The sequence below is a fragment of the Chiloscyllium plagiosum genome, unplaced genomic scaffold (genome assembly GCF_037043375.1).
Source record: "Chiloscyllium plagiosum isolate Xiang-an unplaced genomic scaffold, Cpla_swu_hap1 HiC_scaffold_39, whole genome shotgun sequence".
Taxonomy (NCBI): domain Eukaryota; kingdom Metazoa; phylum Chordata; class Chondrichthyes; order Orectolobiformes; family Hemiscylliidae; genus Chiloscyllium; species Chiloscyllium plagiosum.
In genome coordinates, this window is record NW_028270177.1 from 13766808 (window position 1) to 13792479 (window position 25672).

Consider the following 25672-nt stretch of genomic DNA (forward strand, 5'->3'; position numbering starts at 1 on the left):
ACCCTGAAGAAAGTAAGTTTCCCAAAATGATAAAATTTTGCTGTAAATCAGAATGTCAATATTGTTTTTTTTCAACCTACCTTAGCGGAGAGAAGAAGCAACTGATAGACAAGTGGAGGCAGTTCCTGCAAGTCCAACTTGGGCAACATTCTCAGCACTTTCATCATAACAAACTGAAGTTCCTCTATACTGAGTGGGACATCCCTTTGGGAAGGAGAACAAACAAGGACACACGGATTTAATTTTTAGCTACAGAAATTCATTTTGGTAAAATGTTGCTTTTTAGTCATTGAACTGATAGAAATAAATTTACCTAAACATTGATGTGAGGTGAATGACACATTTTGGATCCCATCTGGAAAATAAAAGAAAGCATTTAAAAACAGAAATAAAATTATGTTCCTAGAAGTACAGAGCAGGCTGGAATCTAATGGACAAGTTTGCCTGAAGAAGGGCTTATGCCCAAAACGTCGATTCTCCTGCTCCTTGGATGCTGCCTGACCTGCTGCGCTTTTCCAGCAACACATTTTCAGCTCTGATCTCCAGCATCTGCAGTCCTCACTTTCTCCTCAAGTTTGCTCAATACACATGTAGAATAATTTACTGTAGAATGAGTTTCAAGTGGCATTCCTAGCCTGAGTAAAGTCAGCTGATCCTGGCCCAAGCAACATTTAGGGGGCACTAAAACTGGCCTCAGTACCCTGAATTAAGGAGTTCTGATGCCATTATTGATTGGTTTGCAGTAAACGCCGGTTCAAAAGATGTTGGAGAGGAAAGAATCAGACCTCCATCATTTGACAGCCTGCCCTAAATGAACTCTCTCGTGCACACATTAAGACAAATTAATTGGACAGCTTAATAGATGGGTGCTGGCATCCATGCAACAGTTTTCCACATTATGTTAAAATTTTAGAAGACATAGGAAGGAGAAGAACATTGCAACTGAATTTTCCGACAAGTAATCTGAAATTACAAGGAACTTCTCCAGTTCCTTGTATATTCTCATGTTGCTAATTGCTTCTTGATCAAATTTCCAATTTCCTAAAGCATTGCTATCTAATGGTATGTTACTTTGGATTAGTCACACATGATGCTACTTGCCTGCTGGAACACAGTGTGTTGATTAGTTGCTTCTTGTATTCTTCTCCATTCAAGTGACCTAGCAAACAGAAGGAGAATAAAAATATGTAAAATTATACATAACAGATGGCTAAAATCCCTTAGAAATATACTACCTACATGATAGGGCTTCTTGGGTAAGTTCAAAAAATGGAGAAGTCGCATATACACCAATAAATATTTAATATTTGCTGTTCAGTATATTTTTCAAACTTTCCTCACCGCCACCATAATTCAGGCTTTCTTGGGAGGCCAGAACAGTAAGTATTGTAGGAAAAAGATCCAGTGATTTGCCATTGATAATGCTTCCTCCCTTGATAGCATCCACATACAGGCTTGCCAATTCAGCTAAAGCAGCTCCAGGGAGTTGATGTGCCTAAAAAGAAGACCTCAGACTTCAGAGTGCATAAAGTCTACAGATCACATTAGATTTTGCAAATTATGTATGCCCTGATACCCACAATCTCACATTGTTAACTCTTTATATAAACACTTTATAGTCACAAGAACAGGCCAACTCGGTGAGAAATTATTTAACATAATACTGTACTATACCCAGTAATAAGGCAACATGGAGGTAATAAATGTTAAGAGCTTCTTTACTAGCATTTAAGTATAATATTGCTACTACTATTTCAATGGAGTCACTTGATGAGTACAATGGATGCCAAGCCAATCTTCCATCTTGCAAACTTGTTAAACTGCCATTTATCTGTTTACCCTTTGCCTCACCAGATACAACCCATGTATCATCATTGTTTTTTCAGACCAACATCAGCTCTAAATCCTCTAATGATTGCCCTTTAAAACTTTTAACCTTGTTCTAAATTCTTTCATGCCCTCTTTACAGAAAACTTTGATAGCTTATGGACTCCAATGCTTCCTTACATAATGATATTCAGAACAGACAAAAAAGTAACAACAACATCAATATGACAATCTAAAAGAAAAATCAGAATTGAATGCAAATACAAACATTTTTTGGGACAACATGAGATCATTATGGTTGATGAATTTCTAAACCTCCTAGTTTTCTCATCACATCCTCTTCTCTCACAAGAAACGTGCACTGATTTTCTCTAACATCATTATGCTTTGTTTACTTTACCAATGGACTAACTATAACTCTACCATACTTTCATTGTCACAATTCTACTTGATTCCTCCATTTGTAAACTGTATGTTTTGGTATTTTAACAAATCCCTTCTAGTGAATAAATACTTTGTTGATCATAATCTTATATAAACTCAAAAACATCAACTGGAACATCACAAAGTTTTTTTCTTATTTTCACAGAAAACAAATTCCATTTCATTAATGTTCTCAAATTATTGCCAGTGCGAAAAATGGATATTCTTATATTCTGTACAAATTTTCAGGGATTAATAGCAAGTGCAGCTGCAGAAGCAGAATCTTAATCTGAAAACATGACTACATTTAGAACATAAAATACCTTATCCTTAAATGACAGATAACTGCTTTTAGCATTAAAATATTTTGTTTAGTGAACTTGCTTCCGGGCTGGAGAGTGGTGAGGGACCTGGGGCTAGAGAGCAAACAAGCATGTCTGAATGCAGATAATCCAACTATCATTAAATGTTTTGTTAGAGAGATGCTCAACATCTATTTATTTCATAGTTTACCTCAAGCATCAGCAAACCAATCATGTCTGTTGCCACATCTGATTGTAGATCTCCTGATTCAACTAATTGCATGCAATGTTTGTAAACAAAAAGCCTCAGACAAACTCCTTCATTTGAAACACATGGGGAACCTATAAAGGCAAAACAAAAGGACAAGATATACTATATCAGCACTCAACTCTCTGAATTTACTGGTTAACAGGTCGGGGATCACGTATTGCAGAGAGATCGCATAGCATTGTTTTAACTCCAGGATATGGCTTCAAATTTAGCCTTCTTTCAGTGCTGTTTGTAGTTTGCATATTATGGTCTAGAATTCGATAACTCACTCACAGTAGGACTCATATACAGTTAGATTAGGGCTAATTACAATAAATACATTTCTTTCATTTATTTCCTACCCAGTAAGTGTATATATTGGCCTTAAGTCAGTAGGTGCCATTTTCAGTTGACTTCAAAACTATATTACAACAATTACATTGCTGAAAAATAAATACTTTCTTTCCATAGGCCATAAACTGATCAATATGCACTTGTTCCAATTAAATACAAGGTGATGGGATGAGGGATGGAATGCATTAAACTGTTGCATTCTGAAGTTGGAATTTGATATACAAATATTGTTTATTATTGAGCACCAACCTTTAAAAATAGCTCTCATCAGCATTCCAATCTCCTTCCCTTTCAAAGCATAACGTGTTATCAGGGCACCAACCTGTAACAAAAGTAATATTCAAATTATAATGTCACACTGTTAACTAATTAAACACAAAGTAAAACATGGGTCAGAGTATACACACAAGCCTGAATTTGATATAAGCATCTCATTCACAAAATTACACTTGTGTACAAATTCCTTTTCTATAAACAATTAAACCCTTTTGAGATAAACACCCAATAGAAACTGCAGTTGGAACTTTTTTTTAAACTCGTATACTGGATTGCCTGTGAAAAACCCTCAAACGTTTTCACAATCTGGAGGGGATAGTGCTCATAAGAGACGTGACTGAAGTAGTCATTAAAGTACTTGCTCAATAATATTCAAACTTGTTTTTTGAAACAGGTGAAAATATTCTGAAATGAAACCATAAAATGTTGAAAATACTCAGCAAGTCAGGTAGCAGAGAAAGCAAAGTTAATGTTTTGGGTCTCTGACCTGTCTCCACAGATATAAACCCTACTACTTAATGCCAGCATTATCTGTTTTTAGTTCAGATTTCCAGCATTTTATTTTGGACAATATCATAATGCATGTATCTTTTAAGTTAATATGTTTGAATGCAATGTATCATAAACATTTTATTTAAACTTCAAAGTGTCTTGTTGAAAATAGTTATATTTTAACATACCTCAATGCTGCATTATATAAGGCAAAGAAAGTTGCTCACCTCCTGTTCTTTCATGCGCTGCAGTAACTGCAGCAATCCTTGACAATCCTCAGCTGCTGCCAAATCCAAAACCTTCTGATCCATCTTGGCTCATATAAAAGTAACACGAAATGCTACCTTCAAAGAAAAGATACTTCAGTGTTTAATGGAAATATGTGCATTTAATACAATGCCTCCATACACCCCTCGAAAAAAACACCAAGACACCACATAAAATGAACTACTACAGAACGAATCCAGAAACAAAATAAAATGAACAGAAAATGCTGGAAATGTGCAGCAATTCTGGTAGCATCTATGTTTTTCTCTCAACAGATGCTACCAGACCAGCTGAATACTTCCAGCATTTTGATTTTATTTCTGATTTCCAACATTCACAGCGAATAACTAAATCTTGCAGTGTGACCAAATATATATGAGATTTGATGGGTTCAATTGAAAACGTTAACCTACCTTTTCAATGCTGGTTCACCAGCCTAGATTTTCTATTTTTATGTCAGACTTCTGGCGTTAAATGTTGAGTCAAAATCATCAGATGGTCAACCTAAAACCAGAGACATTGATTTAAAGATAACAGGCAAAGGAAGCAACAATGACATGAGGGAAAACATTTTTTTTTAAACAGAACATGTTTTAAGATCTGAAATTATATTCTTAAAAGTATATTAAAGGCAGATTCAATTTAGGCTTTCAATAGAGAATTTTGGAGTTACAGGGAAAAGACAGGTGAGTTTGACTGGGAGAATTGCTATTAGAAGGAGCTGATATGGACACAATGGATGCTTGAAGTGACATCCTTTTGTACTGTGAACAGCATATAATTACATGACAGAATTTAATACACAAGATTTTAGACAGGGAAGGGGAAAAGAAACTTCCAGTCACAATGAGGGGAGGGCAGAAACCTGACAGTGCTATCTTCGTGATTAGAAGGAATTCATTTTGTCAGTGACGGAAAGTCACCCTAATAGAGACTGTGGAATAAAGAGGGAAATCACTCACACAGGGATATTTCTGTAACAGTTTACCATTTTGTATGACTAGAGCCTTACAAAATTGGAACAACCAAATCTGCTGTATTTTAAAGGGGCTGTCCATTTGTTTTGCTGTTTGGCCTGGGACCCTGAAGAGACCCCCTTTGTCTGGGATACATTACCCTGGAGTTTCAGATTGCTTAATGGAGTGGGAGTGCAGCATTGCAGACATGATAATGTGATGACACCATGCAATAAATTAGAATTGTGTATTGCCTTAGCCTCCAACCCTCCCCAGTTCTGAAGGCCACGAGAACTGGCGACCAATAACCAGGCAGAAAAACAAAATACAAAAAAACTCAACAGGTTTAGAAGCATCTGTGCAGTTAGAAACAGAGTTAACGGACAGCCCAGTTTCGCAAGCAGAGTCATACTGGACTTGAAATATTACCTGTTCCTGTGTTCACAGGTGCTGCCAAACATGATTTTGTCCAGCACTTTCTGTTTTTATTTCTGATTCCAGCATTCCACAGTCCTCATAAAATAACTCCAGAGATCAAGAGAGCCTGCTATGCTGAGGGTGGATGGAGCCACCAGCCCCGATGTGAAGACCTGTGATTTGTCTCCGCCCATGACCAGAACTTTACCACCCACTCACCTATCAATATGTCTCATAATTTTATAGATAGATAGTCATAACGTTGCTTAACAGAAGGATGTTGTGAAACTCTAAAGATTTACAAGGATATTGCCAGGATTGGAGGATTTGAGCGATAGGGAGAGGTTAAATAGGCTAGGGCTGTTTTCCCTGGAGCATTGGAGGCTGAGGGGTGACCTTATAGAGATTTATAAAATCATGAGGGGCATGGATAGGGTAAATAGACCCTCTTTTCACTGAGGTGGGGAGAGTCCAGAACTAGAGGGCATAGGTTTAGGGTGAGAGGGGAAAGATATAAAAGAGACATAAGGGGCAACTTTTTCACAGAGAGGGTGTTGCATGTGTGGAATGGGCTGCCAGAGGAAGTGGTGGAGGCTCGTACAATTGCAACGTTTAAAAGGCATCTGGATGGGTATATGAATAGGAAGGGTTTGGAGGGATATGGGAACAGGTGCTGGTAGGTAGGACTAGATTGGGTTGGGATATCTGGTTGGCATGGACGAGTTGGACCAAATGGTAAGTTTCTGTGCTGTACATCTCTATGACTCTATAAACAGCATGAGAAAAGACATGCAGTCCATTGTGTGTGTGTGTGTGTGTGTGTGTGTGTGTGTGTGTGTGTGGTGGTTCATCAACCATCTATCTCATGAGATGGTGATGGCTTAGTCGTATTATTGCAAGGCCATTAATCGAGAGATCCAGATCTAGGGACCTGGGTTCAATTTAGATGACAGAATTTGTATTAGAATCATAAAGTCATAGAGATGTACAGCAAGAAAACAGACCCTTCTGTCCAACCCGTCCATGCTGACCAGATTTCCCAACCTAATCTTGTCCCACCTGCCAGCACACGGCCCATATCCCTCCAAACACTTCTTATTCATATACCCATCCAGATGCCTTTTAAATACTGCAATTGTACTCGCCTCCATCACTTCCTCTGGCAGTCCATTCCACACATGCACCACCCTCTTGTTTTAAAAAATTCTCAAGGTCAGGTTCGTAGGAGAGTAGTCTGACACAGAACAAACGACCAAGAGGCGAGTCTGCTAGAATATGAGCATTTTATTCCCCGCAGCGTCGCCACAACCAGGTCTCATACTTACAACGGGTCTGGCTTATACTCACTCTACATGTTACCGGAACTGGGAGCCGTCAGTTCTCGTAGAGCGGTTGCCAACAACCCACGCTCGGCGGTTAAACGTAACCCCGGAGCAGACTCACCGAACTGGAGACTTTTCCAGCTGATATACTCTTTTCCAGATATAAACATTCATGTGAACAGCAGAGCAAGGCTAAAAAACACATTCCATTCTGGTTACATACAGATAAGAAGATTCACACGGGGAGGTGTGTAATAAGATTCACACGGGACTAAGCAACACCTCCATTCCGGTTAGATTCACACATGTATTGGGACATAATTTTTAACCGTTTCACCACACCTCTGCATGAAAAAGTTGCCCTTTAGGTCTCTTTTATATCCTTCCCCTCTCACCCTAAACCTACACTCTCTGGTTCTAAACTCCAACACCCCAGGGAAGAGACCTTGTCTGTTTACCCTATCCGTGTCCCTCATGATTTTATAAACCTCTATAAGTTTACCTCTCAGCCGCCGACGCTCTAGGGAAAGCAGCCCTAGCCTATTCAGTCTTTCCCTATAGCTCAAATCCTCTAACCCTGGCAACATCCTCGTGAATCCTCTCTGAACCCTTTCAGGTTTCACAACATCTTCCGATAGGAAGGAGACCAGAATTGCACGTAATAATTCAAAAGCGGCCTAACCAATGTCCTGTACAGCTGCAACATGCCCTCCCAACTCGTGTACTCAATAATCTGACCAATAAAGGAAAGCATACCAAACGCCTTCTTCACTATCCTATCTATCTGCAACTCTACTTTCAAGGAGCTATGAATCTGCACTCCAAGGTCTCTTTGTTCAACAACAATCCCTAGGACCTTACCATTAAATGTATAAGTTCTGCTAAGGTTTGCTTTCCCAAAATGCAGCACCTCACATTTATCTAAATAAAACTCCATCTGCCACTCCTCAGCCGATTGGCTCATCTAATTAAGATCCCATTGTAATCCGAGGTAACCTTCTTGGCTGTCCACTACACCTCCAATTTTAAATTTCTTTTAAAACCTGGAATTAAGAGCTTTAGTTTAAAACCATGAAAACATTGTTGAGTGTCAAAAACAAAACTCATCTGGTTCACTAATGTGGGTGACGTTTTGAGATGTTATTTCACAGGTCTCTCAGTCCAGGGCTCTGGACACTATCACTGCACCACATGAGGGCCCATCAAAACCAAATGCACCTGGTGTTCTCAGGCAGTCTCCCATCACATATAAACTAGGCCTGAAACACACACTTTGATTTCTCACCACAGATGCTGTCAGACCTGCTGAGATTTTCCAGCAATTTCTCTTTTTGCTTACAAGTTTGCTTAGTTTCCAAGATCAGACATGATCGGTTGTTTTAATGTGGCCACAGACTGTGGTCAACTCTAAACTGCCCTCTGAATCAGCTTAGCAAGCTACTCAACTGTCACCAATTGTCACTCTTTAAAGGCAAGTAGGATTGGGCAATAAATGCTGGCTAGCCAGCATTGCCCGCCTCCCATGAGTGAATAAAAAAAACAAAATCTGACCCTATTTTTCAGCACTTGGCCCTGTCACCTTGTGTGCTTATGTGTCTTGTAAACAGTTCAAAGAATGATAGAGATCTACAGTACAGCACAGAGAAAAAAAAGAGTCTGAGCAAATTAGAAACCACCACCTAACAACTCTAACCGAGCATTCTTTATAATTATATGGTGTTTCTTGTAAATCATCTCCAATGTCTTTTTCTCATAGGAGCTAGTCTCATTGTGTATTATGTTGTGGACATGGCTTTCAGCAACACACACCAAGGTTAATGTCTAACCTCAGGCTGGCAGGGCACGACTGATAATCAGTAGGACCGTGCTGCCAGGCTCACGGTGTAGGGTCTTACCGCCCATGTACAGTAGTCGCTCCCTCTGCCCCAGCCTCTCGCTCAGTATTTACCTACCCCAAGTGCTGCACCTCACAACAGCGCCATCACACCTCCCGCGCAAAGAATCCGGCCATCCCATTGGCCGCGCTTACCCAGCACCGTCCTATCATTGGTCCGGGCTGAAACCAATTGCTGAAAGCCGAACCAGAACCGCACCACATCATTGGCCCAAACCTCAAGCCGTTCTGCAATACAATTGGTTAATGGGAATCTGCCTGTGCATTGGTCTAGATGAAGCCAGGGTAGCAATACAAATGGACAATAAGGATTTGACTTATCATTGGTTTCGGTGAAGCCAACACAATTGGACAACATGGGATAGCCCTTTCATTGGTTAAAACGGAAGGCAATGTGGTAATATAATTGGACAACGGTGTTCTGCCTTTTTATTGGTTGAAACAGGGACAATACCCCGAGACTATTGGGCAAAGACGCTTTGCCTTTTTATTGGTTAAAACGGAAGGCCATGTGCCGATACGATTAGATAAGGAGGTTCTGCCCTTTCATTGGTCACTAGGGCCCAATCACAATTCAGCAATTTACCCTGTAGCCTTCTGATTGGTTAATCTCACACACCTCCCCACCTCGCTGCTCGGGTCGAGAAGAAGCATTTTTAAATAAAATGGCGGCTGAAGCCAGTAATGGGGGGAAGGATTTATTGGAGCCCCAAGCAAGCAAGTTCTCTCCTCACCCCACCCCACCCCATTTTTACCACACTTCCCCGTTGGAAATGAATTGCAGCAGAAAGATAAATGGGGACAGACCCTTTCTCTGGGAGTTTTGATCGAATTGCAGGTTTCTCAGGGTGAATAAAAAAAACAATATTTATCACCGCAAAAGGGTGTAAATACCGAACCTTTAACTGGCCTTTTAACTCTACTTGATGAAAAAAATGATGTGGAGGAGCCAGAGTTGGACCGGCGTGGACAAAGTTAAAATTCACGCACCACCCGATCATAAATAAACCTGTTTCAAATAAAATTATTGGACGGAAATAACGACATTCTGTTTCTTGTAGCTTCCTCAAATGAAATGCACCGCCCTATTCCTGTGGGCCAGTGGCGCAATGGATAACGCGTCTGACTACGGATCAGAAGATTCTAGGTTCGACTCCTGGCTGGCTCGTGTTTTGTTTAAAGTTATTTAGGATCATACATAACATTCACAACTCAGGGATTATTCCAATTGTACTTTTGGTTACAGCAAATAAACAATTATTTTTGCAGCCCATTCATTGCAATTTCTGCTGAATGCAAATTTATTCTATTTCCAGAGCTTTAGCTGTTACGCCTGGGCAATTAACTGTCACTAAATTGACATTCACAGAATTGTTACAGTGTAAAAAGAGGGCCACTCAGCCCATCGTGCCTGTGCCAGTTTGCCAAATGAGGATCTCAGGTGCTCCATTATCCTGCCCTCTCTTTGTATACCTGCACATGAGATGAAGTAAAAGTTGGCAGATGGATTAAATTGCGAAGCTGAAAACTGAAAGAACTGCAGATGCTGTCAAGCAGAAACAAAAACAGAAGTTGCCAGAAAAGCTCAGCAGGTCTGGCAACAGTTTTAACATTTCAGGTCTGGTGACCCTTCCTCAGATCATGACCCTAAACGTTAAACCTGATTTTTTTTTTACAATTGCAGTCAGATTTGTGGAGCTTTTCCAACAACTTCTGTGTTTTCGTGTTTAAAATGTGAAGTTGTTCATTTCAGAAGGGAGAACAAAAAAATGGTATTTAAATGAAGGAAAATTGCAGAAAGCAAAGGGTCTTGTGGGTCATCATCAGCAATTGCTAACGAGTATGATTGTCTACCTAGGAAATTCCGTGTCACTCATATTGGATTTGTGTCCTTGTGTGGCTGATGAGCCTGATCCTAGAGCCACACCTCCGATCACACATTTAGCAGATGTTTCAGGAAGGTGGAATTGGACCTTGGCCTTAAGATCATTGACATTCCTTTCTCCACTTCCTTTTCTGTACATACTCTTGATGACAGGTATAGAAACATAGAAGATAAGAGCAGGAAGAGTCCATTCGACCCTTCGAGCCTGCTTCGCCATTCATTTCAATTATGGTACTTTGGTCCCCATTTGCCTCAAGTGCAATATCTAACCACCCCTTGAATGCATTCAATGTTTTGGCATCAACTACTTCCCACCACTTGTGTGAAGAAATGTCTCCTCATCTCAATTCTAAATGGTCCACCCCAAAACCTCAGACTGTGACCCCTGGTTCTGGAGGTATTTTTGAAAAATTGTGACCCTTCATACTTCCTTTGTGTTTCCTTCAAATTGATTTATTCTGAATGAGGGTTCACATGCGTTGACATCTATGTTGTATGTCTTGAGGGAAGCTTTCAGCGAGTATTTGAAATAATTCCTTTGTCCTCCTCCCATTTAACTTCCTTCCTTGAGCTAAGTGAAGAAGATTTGATTCGGCAGTTGGAAATCAGGAACCCTAAGCATGTGACTGGCTCAGCGGAGTTGGTTTTAGGTTCTCATTGCCTCGATGCTGGTGCTATTAACTCCTTCAAGGACGTGTGTTAATAAACCTGTTCTCCCAGCTGATGTGAAGAATCAGTCTCAAACATATTAAGGATACTTCTCAAAGGTGTTGAGGTGATGCCTATGTGTAGTCCATGTTTTGGAGCCATATAGAAGAGTTGGAAGGATGACTGCCTTATACATAAGGATCTTTGTAGACTCTCATCCTTGATGTCCAAAGGCAGAGTTCACAGATTTGATGTGATGTTGAATCTCTGCATTGGTGTTAGCCTTAGATGAAGTTTAACTTCCCAGGTAAAGAAATTATCCATGTTTAGGATATTGCCATTGATCTCAACATGAACTCAACCTGGGACCGGTTGGCAAAGAATTTGAGTCTTATTGAGGTTAAGGCTGAGACCAATTTTTTGGTATGCTTCTGCAAAGGAACTAAGCGAGGCTTGACGATTCACTTCCAAGAAGGCCGACATGACGCTGTTGTCACTGAACTTCCACAAGTGAAGTTGGGTGTTGTTTCCTCCTCAGATTTTAACCAGCTGAGGTTTAAACGTTTGTGATCCATTCCATAGACAATGTCAACACTACTGGAAAGTTGTTTCTTGACCAGATGAAGAGTGGTGGTAATGAAGATGGACAAAAGGGCGGGGAGAATGACACATCCCTATTTGAGCACTGTCTTGAGCTCAGAAGATTCTGTAATAATACCAGTGATGAGGACTGTTGCTAATAACTTACCATGAAGTAGTCAGAGAACATTGATGAAGTTCACTGGGTAGCTTTTGACAGGGTCTTCCATAGCAATTCCCAATTGAATGAGTCAAAAACCTTGATCAGATTGATGAAGGCCCTGAAGAATGGTTGGTGCTTTTCTTGGCATTTCTCTTGGAGTTGCCCAGCAATGAAAATCATGTCCATAATTCCATGGTTTGGTCAGAAGCTACACACTTTCTGGAAGGATTTCCTCAGAGTGAGAGAAGGCACCCAATAAGATTTTGGGCAATGATCTTGGGAGATTTCTTGGTAGTTCCTATAGTACATGGCAGCATCCCTGAGATTGGCAGGCATTTCTTCTTTCTCGCAGATTTTCAGTAAGAGTTAATGCAGATGTCGGGTAAGCTCAGTTTCTTCAAGTTTGAAAATCTTCACCGGATTCCCATCTACTCCTTTGGCTTTTCCATTCTTCATGTGTCTAATGGCAGCTTCAACATCCTAATCAAAAGCAAGCATCTTAATACTGAACCCTGCAGAGTCACGCTGGAAACAGCCTTTTAATTACAAAAACAGCCACCAACCATTGTCTTTTTCCTTCCATCTACTGAGCCAATTGTGGATTCGACTTGCCACTTTCATATAGTTCCCATGTGTTTGGACTTTTCTGTCTAGTTGGCCATTGGAGACTTTGTCAAGAAGCAGAGACAGGAGAAATTATCATGGGTGGTTGTGGGGTGGGGAAATGGCAGTGGCGCTGAACTAACGTTTTGTGCCTGTTTTCACAGCACAAGACGCAAATTACATGAAATATCCAGGGGGCAAAACAAATGAGGATGTTATGGTAATAAATAGCAGCACAGCAAAGTATGAGAAAACCTTAAAGGATAAATAGTGTTATGAACCAGGCCAGGCCACCCCCTGAAAACATTTCAAGAAAGTAGTCCAGACCCAAACTGTGCTAGTTTTAAGCAGATATCGAGTAGATATTCCAGGAGAGATGCAGCTGGTCAAACCACTTAGTTTTAAACAAAACAATTTATTTACAGGATTACCAAATGAAACGCAAACAAAAGAGAACAGAATACCTAATAACTTAACCTGTCTGAAAATCCAATACATTATCCCAACTCAATGATGCTGTACCAAACTTCTGCAACAATCCCCACAAACATCCCTCAGCAAAAAAGGTAAATCAAATACAGGGTCTTACAGGAGAGAGAGAAATGGCAGAGGTACTCAGCATGGAACACCTTCTTCCATGCAGCTGTTTCTTGGATCAGCAGCCTCACTGACTGCCTGCTTTCAGCAAACAGCCAGACTGCTAAAACCAAACCAAATCAAACCAGAGAGAAGCTGAGCTGGCAGAACTGGCTACTCCTCTTCATTGTACAAGTGTTTTTTTAAAAAACTTGAAAGCATTCTCAAGTAGATCAACCCCAGACATTTCAGAGTTTTTCTTTACGACCTCCTGAAAAAAACCCAGGACAACTTAACCTTGTTAAAGGAGCAGAATCATCACAATTGTCATTATATCCCTAGGACTAAGAGTGATGCTTCTACATTTAGAATCATAGAGATATACAACATCAAAACAGACCGTTTGGTCCAACTCGTCCATGCCGACTAGATATCCTAAACTAATCTAGTCCCATTTGCCGGCACTTGACCCATATCCTTCTAAACCCTTCCTATTCATATACCCATCGACATGCCTATTAAATGCTGTAATTGTATCAGCCTCCATCACTTCCTCTGGCAGCTCATTCCATGCACACACCACCCTCTGTCTGAAAAGGTTGCCCCTTAGGTGCCTTTATATCTTTCTCCTCTCACCCTAAACCTATGCCCTCTAGTTCTGGACTCCCACAACCTAGGGAAAATCTTTGTCTATTTATCCTACCTTTGAGACCGTTCTGTATCCAATTGGCTCGTTCCCTCTGTATCCCATAAGATCTAACCATACTCCCATGGGAAACCTTGTTGAACCCCTTCCTGAAGTCCATATAGATCACTACTACTGCTTTGCCCTCATCAATCCTCTTTGTTACTTCTTCAAAAAACTCAATCAAGTTTTATGAGACATGATTTTTCACGTACAAATCCATGCTGACTATCCCTAATCAGTCCTTGCCTTTCCAAATACATGTACATCCTGTCCCTCAGGATTCCCTCCAACAACTTGCCCATCACTGAGGTCAGGTTCACTGGTCTATAGTTCCCTGGCTTTTCCATACCACCTTTATTAAATAGTGGCACCACGTTAGCCAACCTCCAGTCTTCCAGCATCTCACCTGTGACTAACGATGATACAAGTATCTCAGCAAGGGGCCCAGTAATCACTTCCCTAGTTTTCCAGAGTTCTAACGTACACCTGATTAGGTCCTGGGGATTTATCCACCTTTATGTGTTTCAAGACAGCCAGCACTTGTTGCTTTGTAATATGGACATTTTTGAAGATCTATTTCCCCACATTCTATATCTTCCATAACCTTCCCCACAGTAAACACTGTTGCGAAATACTCATTTAGTATCTCCCCCATCTTCTGTGGCTGCATACATGGGCTGCCTTGCTGATCTTTGAGGGGCCCTATTCTCTCTTGTTGCTCTCTTGTGGGAATCTAGGCAATGTGGGGGACAGTAATTAGACATGGTCAGAAAGCAATTCCTGAGGGAGACATTGATTATATATACAACAGATTAGTTCTACACTGCTAATTATAGAATAATTCCAGGGCAGGAAGAGACCATTTCGCCTATCGAGTCTGCACAGACCCACCAAGAAGCATCTCACTTAAACCAGTATTTATCATCCTGGACACTACTGGGCAATTTAGCACAGGCAATCCACCTATCCTTTGATAAAACCTGAAGGAACTGCGGATGTTGTAAATCAGAAACAAAAACAGAAACAAAAATTGCTGGAAAAGCTCAGCAGGTCTGACAGCATCTTTGAAGAGAATTTAGAGTTAACATTTTGGGTCGAGTGACCCCTCTGATGAACGAAAACATCAACTCTGATTTTGCCACCTGGCATTTGGACGGTGGGAGGAAACAGCACCCGGCACAGACAGAACTCAACTGAAATTCACACAGATGTCACCCAAGGCTGGAATTGAATCCAGGTCCTGTGAAACAGCAATACCCAACCGCTGAACCACCATACCACCCAATGCTGTAAAGTCTTTTTCAGGTTTAAGTATTATGAGTTAGCCCCTGAGAAATATTTTTGTTGCAGGTAAGAATGAACTATTCAGCCAGTGTCATTACCAAGGACTTCAAGATGAGGAGAAACAAAGCATTAGGTAATATACAAGTCATTACTCCACTTCTCATGCCAACCATACTTGCATTCTTTGAGAAAGATTACAAATATTGTATTCGTTTGTAAAGAATGTTGTGTTGTATATGCTTGGTCATAAAGCTTTGCTTTCAGACAACTGTGTTTACATCATAGAATGGGAGAAAGTGAGGACTGCAGATGCTGGAGATGAGGGCTGAAAATGTGTTGCTGGAAAAGCGCAGCAGGTCAGGCAGCATCCAAGGAGCAGGAGAATCGATGTTTCGGGCATGAGCCCTTCTTCAGGAATGAGGAAAGTGTGCCAAGCAGGCTAAGATAAAAGGTAGGAAGGAGGGACTTGGGGAGAGGCTTTGGAAATGCGATAGGTAGAAGGAGGTTAAGGTGAAGGTGATAGGCCGGAGTGGGGGTGGGGGCGGAGAGGTCAGGAAGAAGATTGCAGGTTAGGAAGGTGGTGCTGAGTTCGAGGGTTGGGACTGAGACAAGGTGGGGGGAGGGGAAATGAGGAAACTGGAGAAATCTGAGTTCATCCCTTGTGGTTGGAGGGTTCCTAGGCGGAAGATGAGGCGCTCTTCCTCCAGCTGTCGTGTTGCTATGGTCTGGCGATGGAGGAGTCCAAGGACCTGCATGTCCTTGGTGGAGTGGGAGGGGGAGTTGAAGTATTGAGCCATGGGATGGTTGGGTTGGTTGGTCCGGGTGTCCCAGAGGTGTTCTCTGAAACATTCCTCAAGTAGGCGGCCTATCTCCCCAATATAGAGGAGGCCACATCGGGTGCAGCGGATGCAGTAAATGATGTGTGTGGAGGTGCAGGTGAATTTGTGACGGATCTGGAAGGATCCCTTGGGGCCTTGGAGGGAAGTAAGGGGGAAGGTGTGGGCGCAAGTTTTGCATTTCCAGCGGTTGCAGGGGAAGGTGCCGGGAGTGGAGGCTGGGTTGGTGGGGGATGTGGACCTGACGAGGGAGTCACGGAGGGAGTGGTCTTTTCGGAACGCTGATAGGGGAGGGGAGGGAAATATATCCCTGGTGGTGGGGTCTGTTTGGAGGTGGCGGAAATGACGACGGATGATACGATGTATATGGAGGTTGGTGGGGTGGTAGGTGAGGACCAGTGGGGTTTGTCCTGGTGGCGATTAGAGGGGCGGGGCTCAAGGGCGGAGGAGCGAGAAGTGGAGGAGATGCGGTGGAAAGCATCGTTGACCACATCTGGGGGGGAAATTGCGGTCTTTGAAGAAGGAGGCCATCTGGGTTGTACAGTATTGGAACTGGTCCTCCTGGGAGCAGATACGGTGGAGATGAAGGATTTAGGAATATGGGATGGCGTTTTTGCAGGGGGTAGGGTGAGAGGAGGTGTAGTCTAGGTAGCTGTGGGAGTCGGTCGGTTTATAGTAAATGTCCGTGTTGATTCGGTCGCCCGAGATAGAAATGGAGAGGTCTAGGAAGGGGAGGGAGGAGTCTGAGACGGTCCAGGTAAATTTGAGGTCGGGGTGGAAGGTGTTAGTAAAGTGGATGAACTGTTCAACCTCCTCATGGGAGCACGAGGCAGCGCCGATATCATAGAATCCCTACAGTGTGGAAACAGGGCACATGGCCCAACAAGTCTACACACCGACTCTCCGAAGGCTAATTTACCCAGACCCATTCCCCTACCGCATTACTCTACATATACCCGTGACTAATGTACCTAACCTACATATCCCTGAACACTATGGCAACTTAGCATGGCCAATGCACCTAACCTGGACATCTTTGGAATGTGGGAGGAAACTTGAGCATCTGGAGGATATAGGGAGAATGTGGAAACTCCACACAGACAGTTTCCCTAGGCTGGAATCAAACTGCACTGTGAGGCAGCGGTGCTAATGACTGAGCCACCATGCTGCTTGAAATCACTTCGGACTCATTTGATCAACATCCGTGGGATAACGTGCATCACCTTTCTCTGGAACAGATTCAAAGCTGAGTAATAAAAGATTAGGATTCTAACTCACTGCCTCATCTCCCTTTTATTGGGCTTCCGATGGAGTAATATAGGTGATTACATAATGAGAATATAAAGCTCACTGAAGTGTCTTCAGCAGATTAGTTGACAACATGGTTGCAAAATGCTAGTAGATTTCCTGTATGTCATGGTGGCAACAATCAGTTGTTAGTCGGCAACAACTTCCAATTCAGGTCAAAGTGGTTTTCATCAATTAACTTTAATACACATTAACTAGTGGCAGCATTTTTCTATGGATCACATTAAACTGCAACAATTTTGGAAAAAAGACTGGCTCCTCTGAATTATCAGTTCTGACTGTCTTCCATCAAAAAGGCATTTACGATTGTTTAATTGCACATGTGAACTTTAGGCTCTGTTCTAACTTCTGAGTGTTCTGACAGCGCTCTAACCTTTGAAGGGAACAGTTAGCAATTTTTGTACTATTCAGCCATTCTAAGCTTTCACTCCTTCAATTATTTGCAACATGCTTTATTGTACTTTATGTGTCAACCTTTAGCGTATACCGGATATTTTCTTATCAATTCACTTTTTAAACTACCGTTATCATTCATTAACATACTGTGGATGTTTATTGCCCATTCCTAGATTGCCCTTGAATAAATGCAGTATTTATGACGAGTAAATCAACACAACTGAATAACATGATAAGCATTTCAGAGGACAGTTAAGAATGAACCGTGTTGTTGTGGGTCATGGAGTCACTAACGGGCCCAGGCTCAGATTGAGGGTAGCAGTTTCCTTTTCTGAGAGGTATTAGTGGTCCTATCAAACAAAATAAAACCCATCACGTTTCTAATTCTCAGTGTGGAAGAAGAGTCATTTTCTACTCAAAACATTAGCAATATTTTTCCCTCCACAGATGCTGACAGACTAGTTGAGATTGTCAACCACTTATTATTTGAAGTTCAAATCTCCAGCAGCCACAGCACTTTGTTTTTATTTCTGTCTAAATTGGTAGCTTGCTTCTTTCTGAAGATGTATTTCTCTAAGGTGTTCACTGTTCCCCATTTAAGGTGTAACATTCCAAGTGCCCATGAAGTTGACCTCCTTCAACCGTTCATCATCTGAGAAGAGAAAACTTTCTTCACATAGGGAAACATAATAAAATATAGCAAATACAGCAAAGATTAATGATACAATTTATTTCTTCTTGTAGTTAACTTCTCCAGAATTGTTGCAATTTCCCTTAATGTAGAACCCTCAAGAAACTGCTTACACTTAGCCCTTAAAGTTCTGTGGTTCCTTGAACAGGGCCTCACAAGGTGGTTGTATATTTGACATTCATCATTTTCATGAATGGCTCCACAATGCAGCAAATCACATGATCATGTTGTGGCATTGCAATCTTTGCAGTTACTGTCCAAATATTCATAATGTTTACGCTTTTTCAATTGCATATGTGAACTTTAGGCAAATGTAAGTAAAACTTACTTCATATCCCTTCCATCATTCATTTTATTGCATAATCATCTCTCATCTTTCCTGCCTTGCTGTATGTTGTTATGTCCCACAGTACAGAATCTGATTTAATTTTTGATGTGTGTTGCAGAATGTGACATTTAAAAATATATAAAACTTTTCAGATTTATTCTGAAGAAGGGTAACTGGACCAAAAACGTTGACTATGATTTAGAGTCATAGTGTTGTACAGCATGAAAACAGACCCTTCAGTCCAACTTGTCCATGTCAATCAGATATCCTAAATTAATATGGTCCCATTTGCCAACATTTGGTCCATATCCCTGTAAACCCTTCTTATTCAAATACCCATCCAGATACCTATTAAATGTTGTAATTGTATTTGCCTCAACCATTTGCCCTGGCAGTTCATTCCATATCCACACCACCCTCTGCTTGAAAAAGTTGCTCCTTAGGTCCCTTTTAAATCTTTCCCCTCTCACCCTAAACCTATGTCCTCTTGTTTTGATCTTCTCTACCCTGGGAAAAAGACATTGCCTATTCACCCTATCCATGCCCTTCATGATTTTATAAACCTCTGTAGGGTCACCCCTCAGCTCTGAGCTTTCTGGGAAAAGCCTATATAGCATCTCCCTATAGTTCAATCTCTCCAACCCTAGCAACATCCTTGTAAATCTTTTCTGAACCCTTTCAAGCTTCACAACATCTATCCTATAGCAAGGAGACCAGAATTGAATGCAGTATTCAAAACGTGGCCTAACCAAGTCCTATATAGCAGCAACATGATCTCCCAACTGCTATACTCAGTTGCACATCTGGAGCACTGTGTACAGCTTTGGTCCCCTTATTTAAGGAAAGATATTATTTCATTGGAGATAGTTCAGAAAAGGCATTGTCTCAGAGCTGAGGGGAAGCTCTTCTTCTCTCAGTGTGTTGAGGGTCTTTGGCAGTCCTTGATACAGAGAGATGTGGTGCTGAGACCTTGTTATATTTAAGGCTGATATAGATAGATTTTTGATTGATAAAAGAATCAAAGGTTATCGGAAAAGGGCAGGAAAGTGGATGTGAGGAGTGTGGGATGAGCCATGATCCTGTTACAGACGTGAGGGACCAAATGACCTATTCTTGTTCCTATTTCTCATGATTCTTATTGTTCCTTTTAAAGTAATAGTCTAATTGCTTTTTGATTGCTTTGATTAAGTCAGTCTCTGCCATGCATTCAGACAATGTATTCTAGATCCTAACCCTGCACAGTTTAAAAATTACTTTTTCCACATTTTACTTTTGCTTCCAGTGCTAAGTACTCTAAATTTGTGCTTCTTTACCTCCATTCTTTCACAAATGGGACCATTTACTCCCCATTTAGTCTATCCAAAGCTCTCATGATTTTTAGTACTACATGCAGAACTTCCACTCAATTCATCTTCTCTAAAGTGAACAGTCCAATCTTCTCCAATCTATCATAATCAATAATCCTTCTCCCTGGAATCACTCTCACAAATCTTTTCTGCGCTTTCTCCATAGCATCCTTCCTAAAGTACAATGGCCATGGCCAGAATTGGATGCAATGTTCGAAATGAAGCCAAAATAGTGTTTTATATATGAAAGACAGACTCCCTTGCTCTTGCACTCAATGTCTGTATTAGATTAGATTCCCTACAGTGTGGAAACAGGCCCTTCGGCCCAACAAGTCCACACCGACCCTCTAAAGAGCAATCCAGCCAGACCCATTCCCCTACCCCACATTATGGGCAATTTAGCATAGCAATTCACCTGACCTGCACATCTTTGGATTGTGGGAGGAAACTGTAGCACCCAGAGGAAACCCACACAGACACGGGGAGAATGTGCAAAGCCCACACAGTCACCCAAGGTGGGAATCGAACCCCTGTCCCTGGTGCTGTGAGGTAGCAGTGCTGACCACTGAGCCACCATGCCACCCCTAAGAATTCTAAGATTCTGTAAAGTATACAGTATATACAGTACAAAGTATATTTGCTTGTTCCAACCTGTTCTGCCACATTTAGTGATTTATGCACATTTATACCCATGTCCCTCTGCTCCAGCACCAGAGTAGTACTTATTTTTATATTGTCTCTCCATGCTTGCTTGACAAATTAAATCACCTCATTCTTCTCCACATTGAATGTCACCTGCTACTTATCTGTCCACTCCACAAACATGTCTGTTCTTTTGTAGTTATACACATGCGCGTGCAGAGTTGACAATGATTCCGTGTGCCCACAGTAACATTTCTGAACTTTGTGCAACAATAGTGATGGCATTGAACTTATTTTGTTAATGTTTAATGGATCAATCCATACGGTCAAGCTATGTTTCATTAATTTTCAATTCATTTACAATATAGTCACTGACAACATTCGTGATATAATAGACAGAATAATGCTTAGCAAAGGATATTTAGGTTAGTAAAGCAATTACTTCATGATTCTGAGTTTTGAAACTTACAAATTTAACTTTCTTGTTATAAAATCCAGAACTTCCATATTCTTCTCCAAACATTATTATAAATTTAGTTTGCTTCTGTCCTAGTTATTTCAACTTTGCACTGCTCCGATGCATTGTCTTCATCCTAACATTGAAAGCGATGCCTACAACCATCTAACCCATAAAATCTGGAATCCACACTTCCTTAAATCTGTTGAGTTGTGTAAACTTTAAGTCACTCATTATCCCAACAAATATCAATGTTTTGTTTCAATTGTTGTAGCACCGCAGACCTTGACCTTAGATTTCTCGATTTCAAAATTATGTTCAGGGGTTATAGACCAGAAAGTACTTTGCAGTTCATCCAAACAGTTTCAAAGATAAATGACTTATCAGTCATGGAATAGCTCAGTTATCTAATTATGTGTTAACATTGTATAAACAACTTAATTCCATTGTCTCCCTGGGAAAATTCCATATATTCAATCTCGTTACATTAAATAATTTAACCTAAATCACATATGTACCTTCATTCTTCTAAATTTGAGCCTGTAATGCCACGTTTGCTAGAGATCCTGGCAAACTCAATTCATGCATTATCATAGACATTTTAAAAACTTGAGGATTCTGCTTCTGCTTTTGTTGTACTGGAGTCACATACTAATAACCTTTTTCTGTTGGTATTTAAATGGATAGTGGCAGTGCTAGCTAAACCAGGCTGAAATAGTAATACTGATAATTATAACTTATACAGCATACAGGCAAGGAACTGGAATAGACCACTCAGTCCTTTGAGCTCGCTGATCAGGGTTGATCTGATTTTAATCTCAACTCTGCATTTTGGCATACCACTGATAATCTTTGTAATCAAGAGTCTATATGTCTCTGCCATAACAATATTTAAAGATGCTGCATCTACTGTCTTTTGAGGAGAGAAAGAATCAAAATCCTGTGAGGGAAAATACTTTTTTTCATCTCTGCTTTAAATGGGCAACCACTCATTTTTAGTTCAACATCTGCCCAGTCAAGTCCCCTAAGGATCTTTTATGTTTCAATTACATCACTTCTGACTCTTCTAAATTCCAGGGAATATAGGCCTGGCCTGTCTCGCCTTTTCTCATAAGTCAAACGACTCAATCCAGCTATTAGTCTATTGAATCTGCTCTGGACTACTTCAAATGCATTAACATCTCTGTGTAAGCACAGTGACCAGTACTGTACACAGTCTTACCAATGCCCCCTGTCTAACTAAAACCTAACCTCCTGACTTTTATAATCAATTCTCCTCTCAAGAAAACATAATATTCTATTAGTATTTCCTGATTACTTGCTGGATCTGCATACTAAACCTCTGCAATTCATGCACAAGTAAACCTAGATCTTTCTGCATCCTTTCTATTCTTTCTGCCAAAATGGACAATTTTACCCATTCCCACATTTAACCCCATTTGCCAGATCTTTTCCTATTGACATAACCTAAATATATTCTTTTGTAGGCTCCTTATGTCCTCTTCACAGCTCACTTTCCTGCCTGGCTTTGTGTCATCAGCTAATTTAGCCACTATACCTTTGGTCCCTGCATTCAAATCACTGACCTGAATTGTAAAGTGTTGGGGCCCTAACACATGTCCCTGGGGCACACCACTTGTAACATCTTGCCATGCTGAGAAAGACACATTTATTGCTACAATCTGCTTCCTATTAGTCAGTCAATCTTCTATCCATGACAATATGTTACCACCAATACCATGAGCTTTTATTTTCCACAATAATCTTTGATGGGACACCTTATCAAATGTTTTCTGTAAATCTAAGTACAGTACATCCACTGATTCTCCTTTATCCACAGCACACGTTACTTTTTAAAGAACTCCAATAAATTAGTTAAACATGATTTCCTTTTGACAAAACCATGTTGATGTTGCCTGATTATCTTAAACTTATCCAAGTGCTCTGTTGTAATGTCTTTATTAATTGTTTCTCACATTTTTCCCTGCCAGATATTAAGCTAATTGGCCTGTAGTTTCCTGTTTTCCACCTCCCTGTCTTTTTGATTAAAAGATATTATATATTTTCCCATCTAAGAGATTTTGCCCCAGAACTATTGAGTTTTGGTAAATTAAAACCAACACATCAAATATCTCACTGGTTATTTCTTTTAAGATCCTGGGATGAAATCTATCAGTACCGGGGGATATTTCATCTAATTACTTAGTACTACTTTCTTGGTAATTGTAACTTTCTGGAGTTTTTGAGTCATAGAGATTGACAGCACAAAAAAAGGGTTCTTTGATCTATTCCATTCATGCCAGTCAAAAACAACCACCTAACTATTCCATCTTATTTTCAGCACTTGACCCATACTCTTGTATGCTTTCTTAAATGTTATGAGGGTTTTCTGCCTCTGCCATCCTTACAGGGAATGAGCTTCACATTCCCACCACCCTCTGGGTGAAAAACATTTTCCTTAGATCTCCTCTAAACCTTCTGCCCCTTCCTTTAAATCTATGCTTCTGCTTGTTGTTCTCTCAATGAAGAGGAAAACTCTCATTCTGTCTACCCTATCTGTGCTCCACAAAATTTTAAATATCTCAGCCATGTCCCCACTGAATCCTTTCTGCTCTAAGGAGAACACCCAAGTTTGTCAAATTTCTCTTCATACATGAAACTCTCCAGTCAAGGTAACATCCTGGTAAACCTCCTCTGCACCCTCTCTAGTGCTATCATATCCTTCCTATAACATGGATTCAAGAACTGAACACAATATATAAATGTGGCCTAAATGTTTTTTTATACAGTTTTAACTTAACCTCCACGCTTTTAAACTCTACACCCTTGCCTAATAAAGACAAGTATAAAGCCACTTTACCCACTAGGAGAAAGTGAGGACTGCAGATGCTGGAGATCAGAGCTGAAAATGTGTTGCTGGAAAAGCGCAGCAGGTCAGGCAGCATCCAATGAACAGGAGAATTGACGTTTCGGGCATGAACCCTTCTTCAGGAATGAGGAAGGTGTGCCAAGCAGGCTAAGATAAAAGGTAGGGAGGAGGGACTTGAGGGAGGGGTGTTGGAAATGCAATAGGTGGAAGGAGGTAAAGGTGAGGGTGATAGGCTGGAGTGGGGGTGGGGGTGGAGAGGTCAGGAAGAAGATTGCAGGTTAGGAAGATGGTGCTGAGTTCGAGGGTTGGGACTGAGACAAGGTGTGGGGAGGGGAAATGAGGAAACTGGAGAAATCTGAGTTCATCCCTTGTGGTTGGAGGGTTCCTAGGCGGAAGATGAGGCGCTCTTCCTCCAGCCGTCATGTTCCTATGATCTGGCGATGGAGGAGTCCAAGGACCTGCATGTCCTTGGTGGAGTGGGAGGGGGAATTGAAGTGTTGAGCCACGGGATGGTTGGGTTGGTTGGTCCGGGTGTCCCAGAGGTGTTCACTGAAACGTTTCGCAAGTAGGCCGCCTGTCTTCCCAATATAGAGGAGGTCACATCGGGTGCAGCGGATGAAGTAAATGATGTGTGTGGAGGTGCAGGTGAATTTGTGGCGGATATGCAAGGATCCCTTGTGGCCTTGGAGGGAAGTAAGGGGGGAGGTGTGGGCGCAAGTTTTGCATTTCTTGCGGTTGCAGGGGAAGGTGCCGGGAGTGGAGATTGGGTTGGTGGGGGGTGTGGACCTGACGAGGGAGTCACGGAGGGAATGGTCTTTTCGGAACACTGATTGGGGAGGGGAGGGAAATATATCTCTGGTGGTGGGGTCTGTTTGGAGGTGGCGAAATGACGACAGATGATACGATGTATATGGAGGTTGGTGGGGTGGTAGGTGAAGACCAGTGGGGTTCTGTCCTGGTGGCAATTGGAGGGGCGGGGCTCAAGGGCGGAGGAGCGGGAAGTGGAGGAGATGCGGTGGAAAGCATCGTCGATCTCGTCTGGGGGGAAATTGCGGTCTTTGAAGAAGGAGGCCATCTGGGTTGTACGGTATTGGAACTGGTCCTCCTGGGAGCAGATGCGGTGGAGATGAAGGAATTAGGAATATGGGATGGCGTTTTTGCAGGGGGCAGGGTGGGAGGAGGTGTAGTCTAGGTAGCTGTGGGAGTTGGTCGGTTTATAGTAAATGTCCGTGTTGATTCGGTTGCCCGAGATAGAAATGGAGAGGTCTAAGAAGGGGAGGGAGGACCTGAGACGGTCCAGGTAAATTTGAGGTCGGGGTGGAAGATGTTGGTAAAGTGGATGAACTGTTCAACCTCCTCGTAGGAGCACGAGATCGTGCCGATACAGTCATCGATGTAGCGGAGGAAAAAGTGGGGTGTGGCGCCAGTGTAGCTGCGGAAGATGGACTGTTGCACATATCCTACGAAGAGGCAGGCATAGCTGGGTCCATGGCTACTCCTTTGGTTTGGAGGAAGTGGGAGGATTGGAAAGAGAAGTTGTTCAGAGTGAGGACCCGTTCAGTCAGTCGAAGGAGGGTGTCAGTGGAAGGGTAC

The 25672-nt window shown here is 41.5% G+C and overlaps 1 protein-coding gene and 1 non-coding gene across 8 annotated transcripts in view; one reads left to right on the forward strand and one right to left on the reverse strand.

Annotated features, from left to right (window-relative positions):
* Positions 1-21363, reverse strand: part of fanci (FA complementation group I) — an 87445-nt gene extending 66082 nt beyond the window's left edge. For 6 of the 7 annotated variants that reach the window (XR_015753797.1, XM_087981295.1, XM_087981298.1 and 3 more), the window contains exons 1-9: positions 21223-21363; positions 4601-4695; positions 4152-4264; positions 3406-3478; positions 2764-2894; positions 1342-1495; positions 1102-1159; positions 314-355; positions 81-204 (exon numbers count right to left, since the gene is read on the reverse strand). Coding sequence is in view for 6 of the 7 variants with exons in the window: in XM_087981295.1 (XP_087837421.1) it covers positions 81-204; positions 314-355; positions 1102-1159; positions 1342-1495; positions 2764-2894; positions 3406-3478; positions 4152-4235 (666 nt within the window). In the remaining variant the exon portion in view is untranslated. The remainder of the gene's footprint in view (positions 1-80; positions 205-313; positions 356-1101; positions 1160-1341; positions 1496-2763; positions 2895-3405; positions 3479-4151; positions 4265-4600; positions 4696-21222) is intronic. The other variant, XM_087981294.1, reaches the window with a different exon arrangement.
* Positions 9876-9948, forward strand: trnar-acg (transfer RNA arginine (anticodon ACG)). Its single transcript has one exon. It is a non-coding gene; the product is annotated as a tRNA-Arg (tRNA).
* Positions 21364-25672: the final 4309 nt, after the last annotated feature.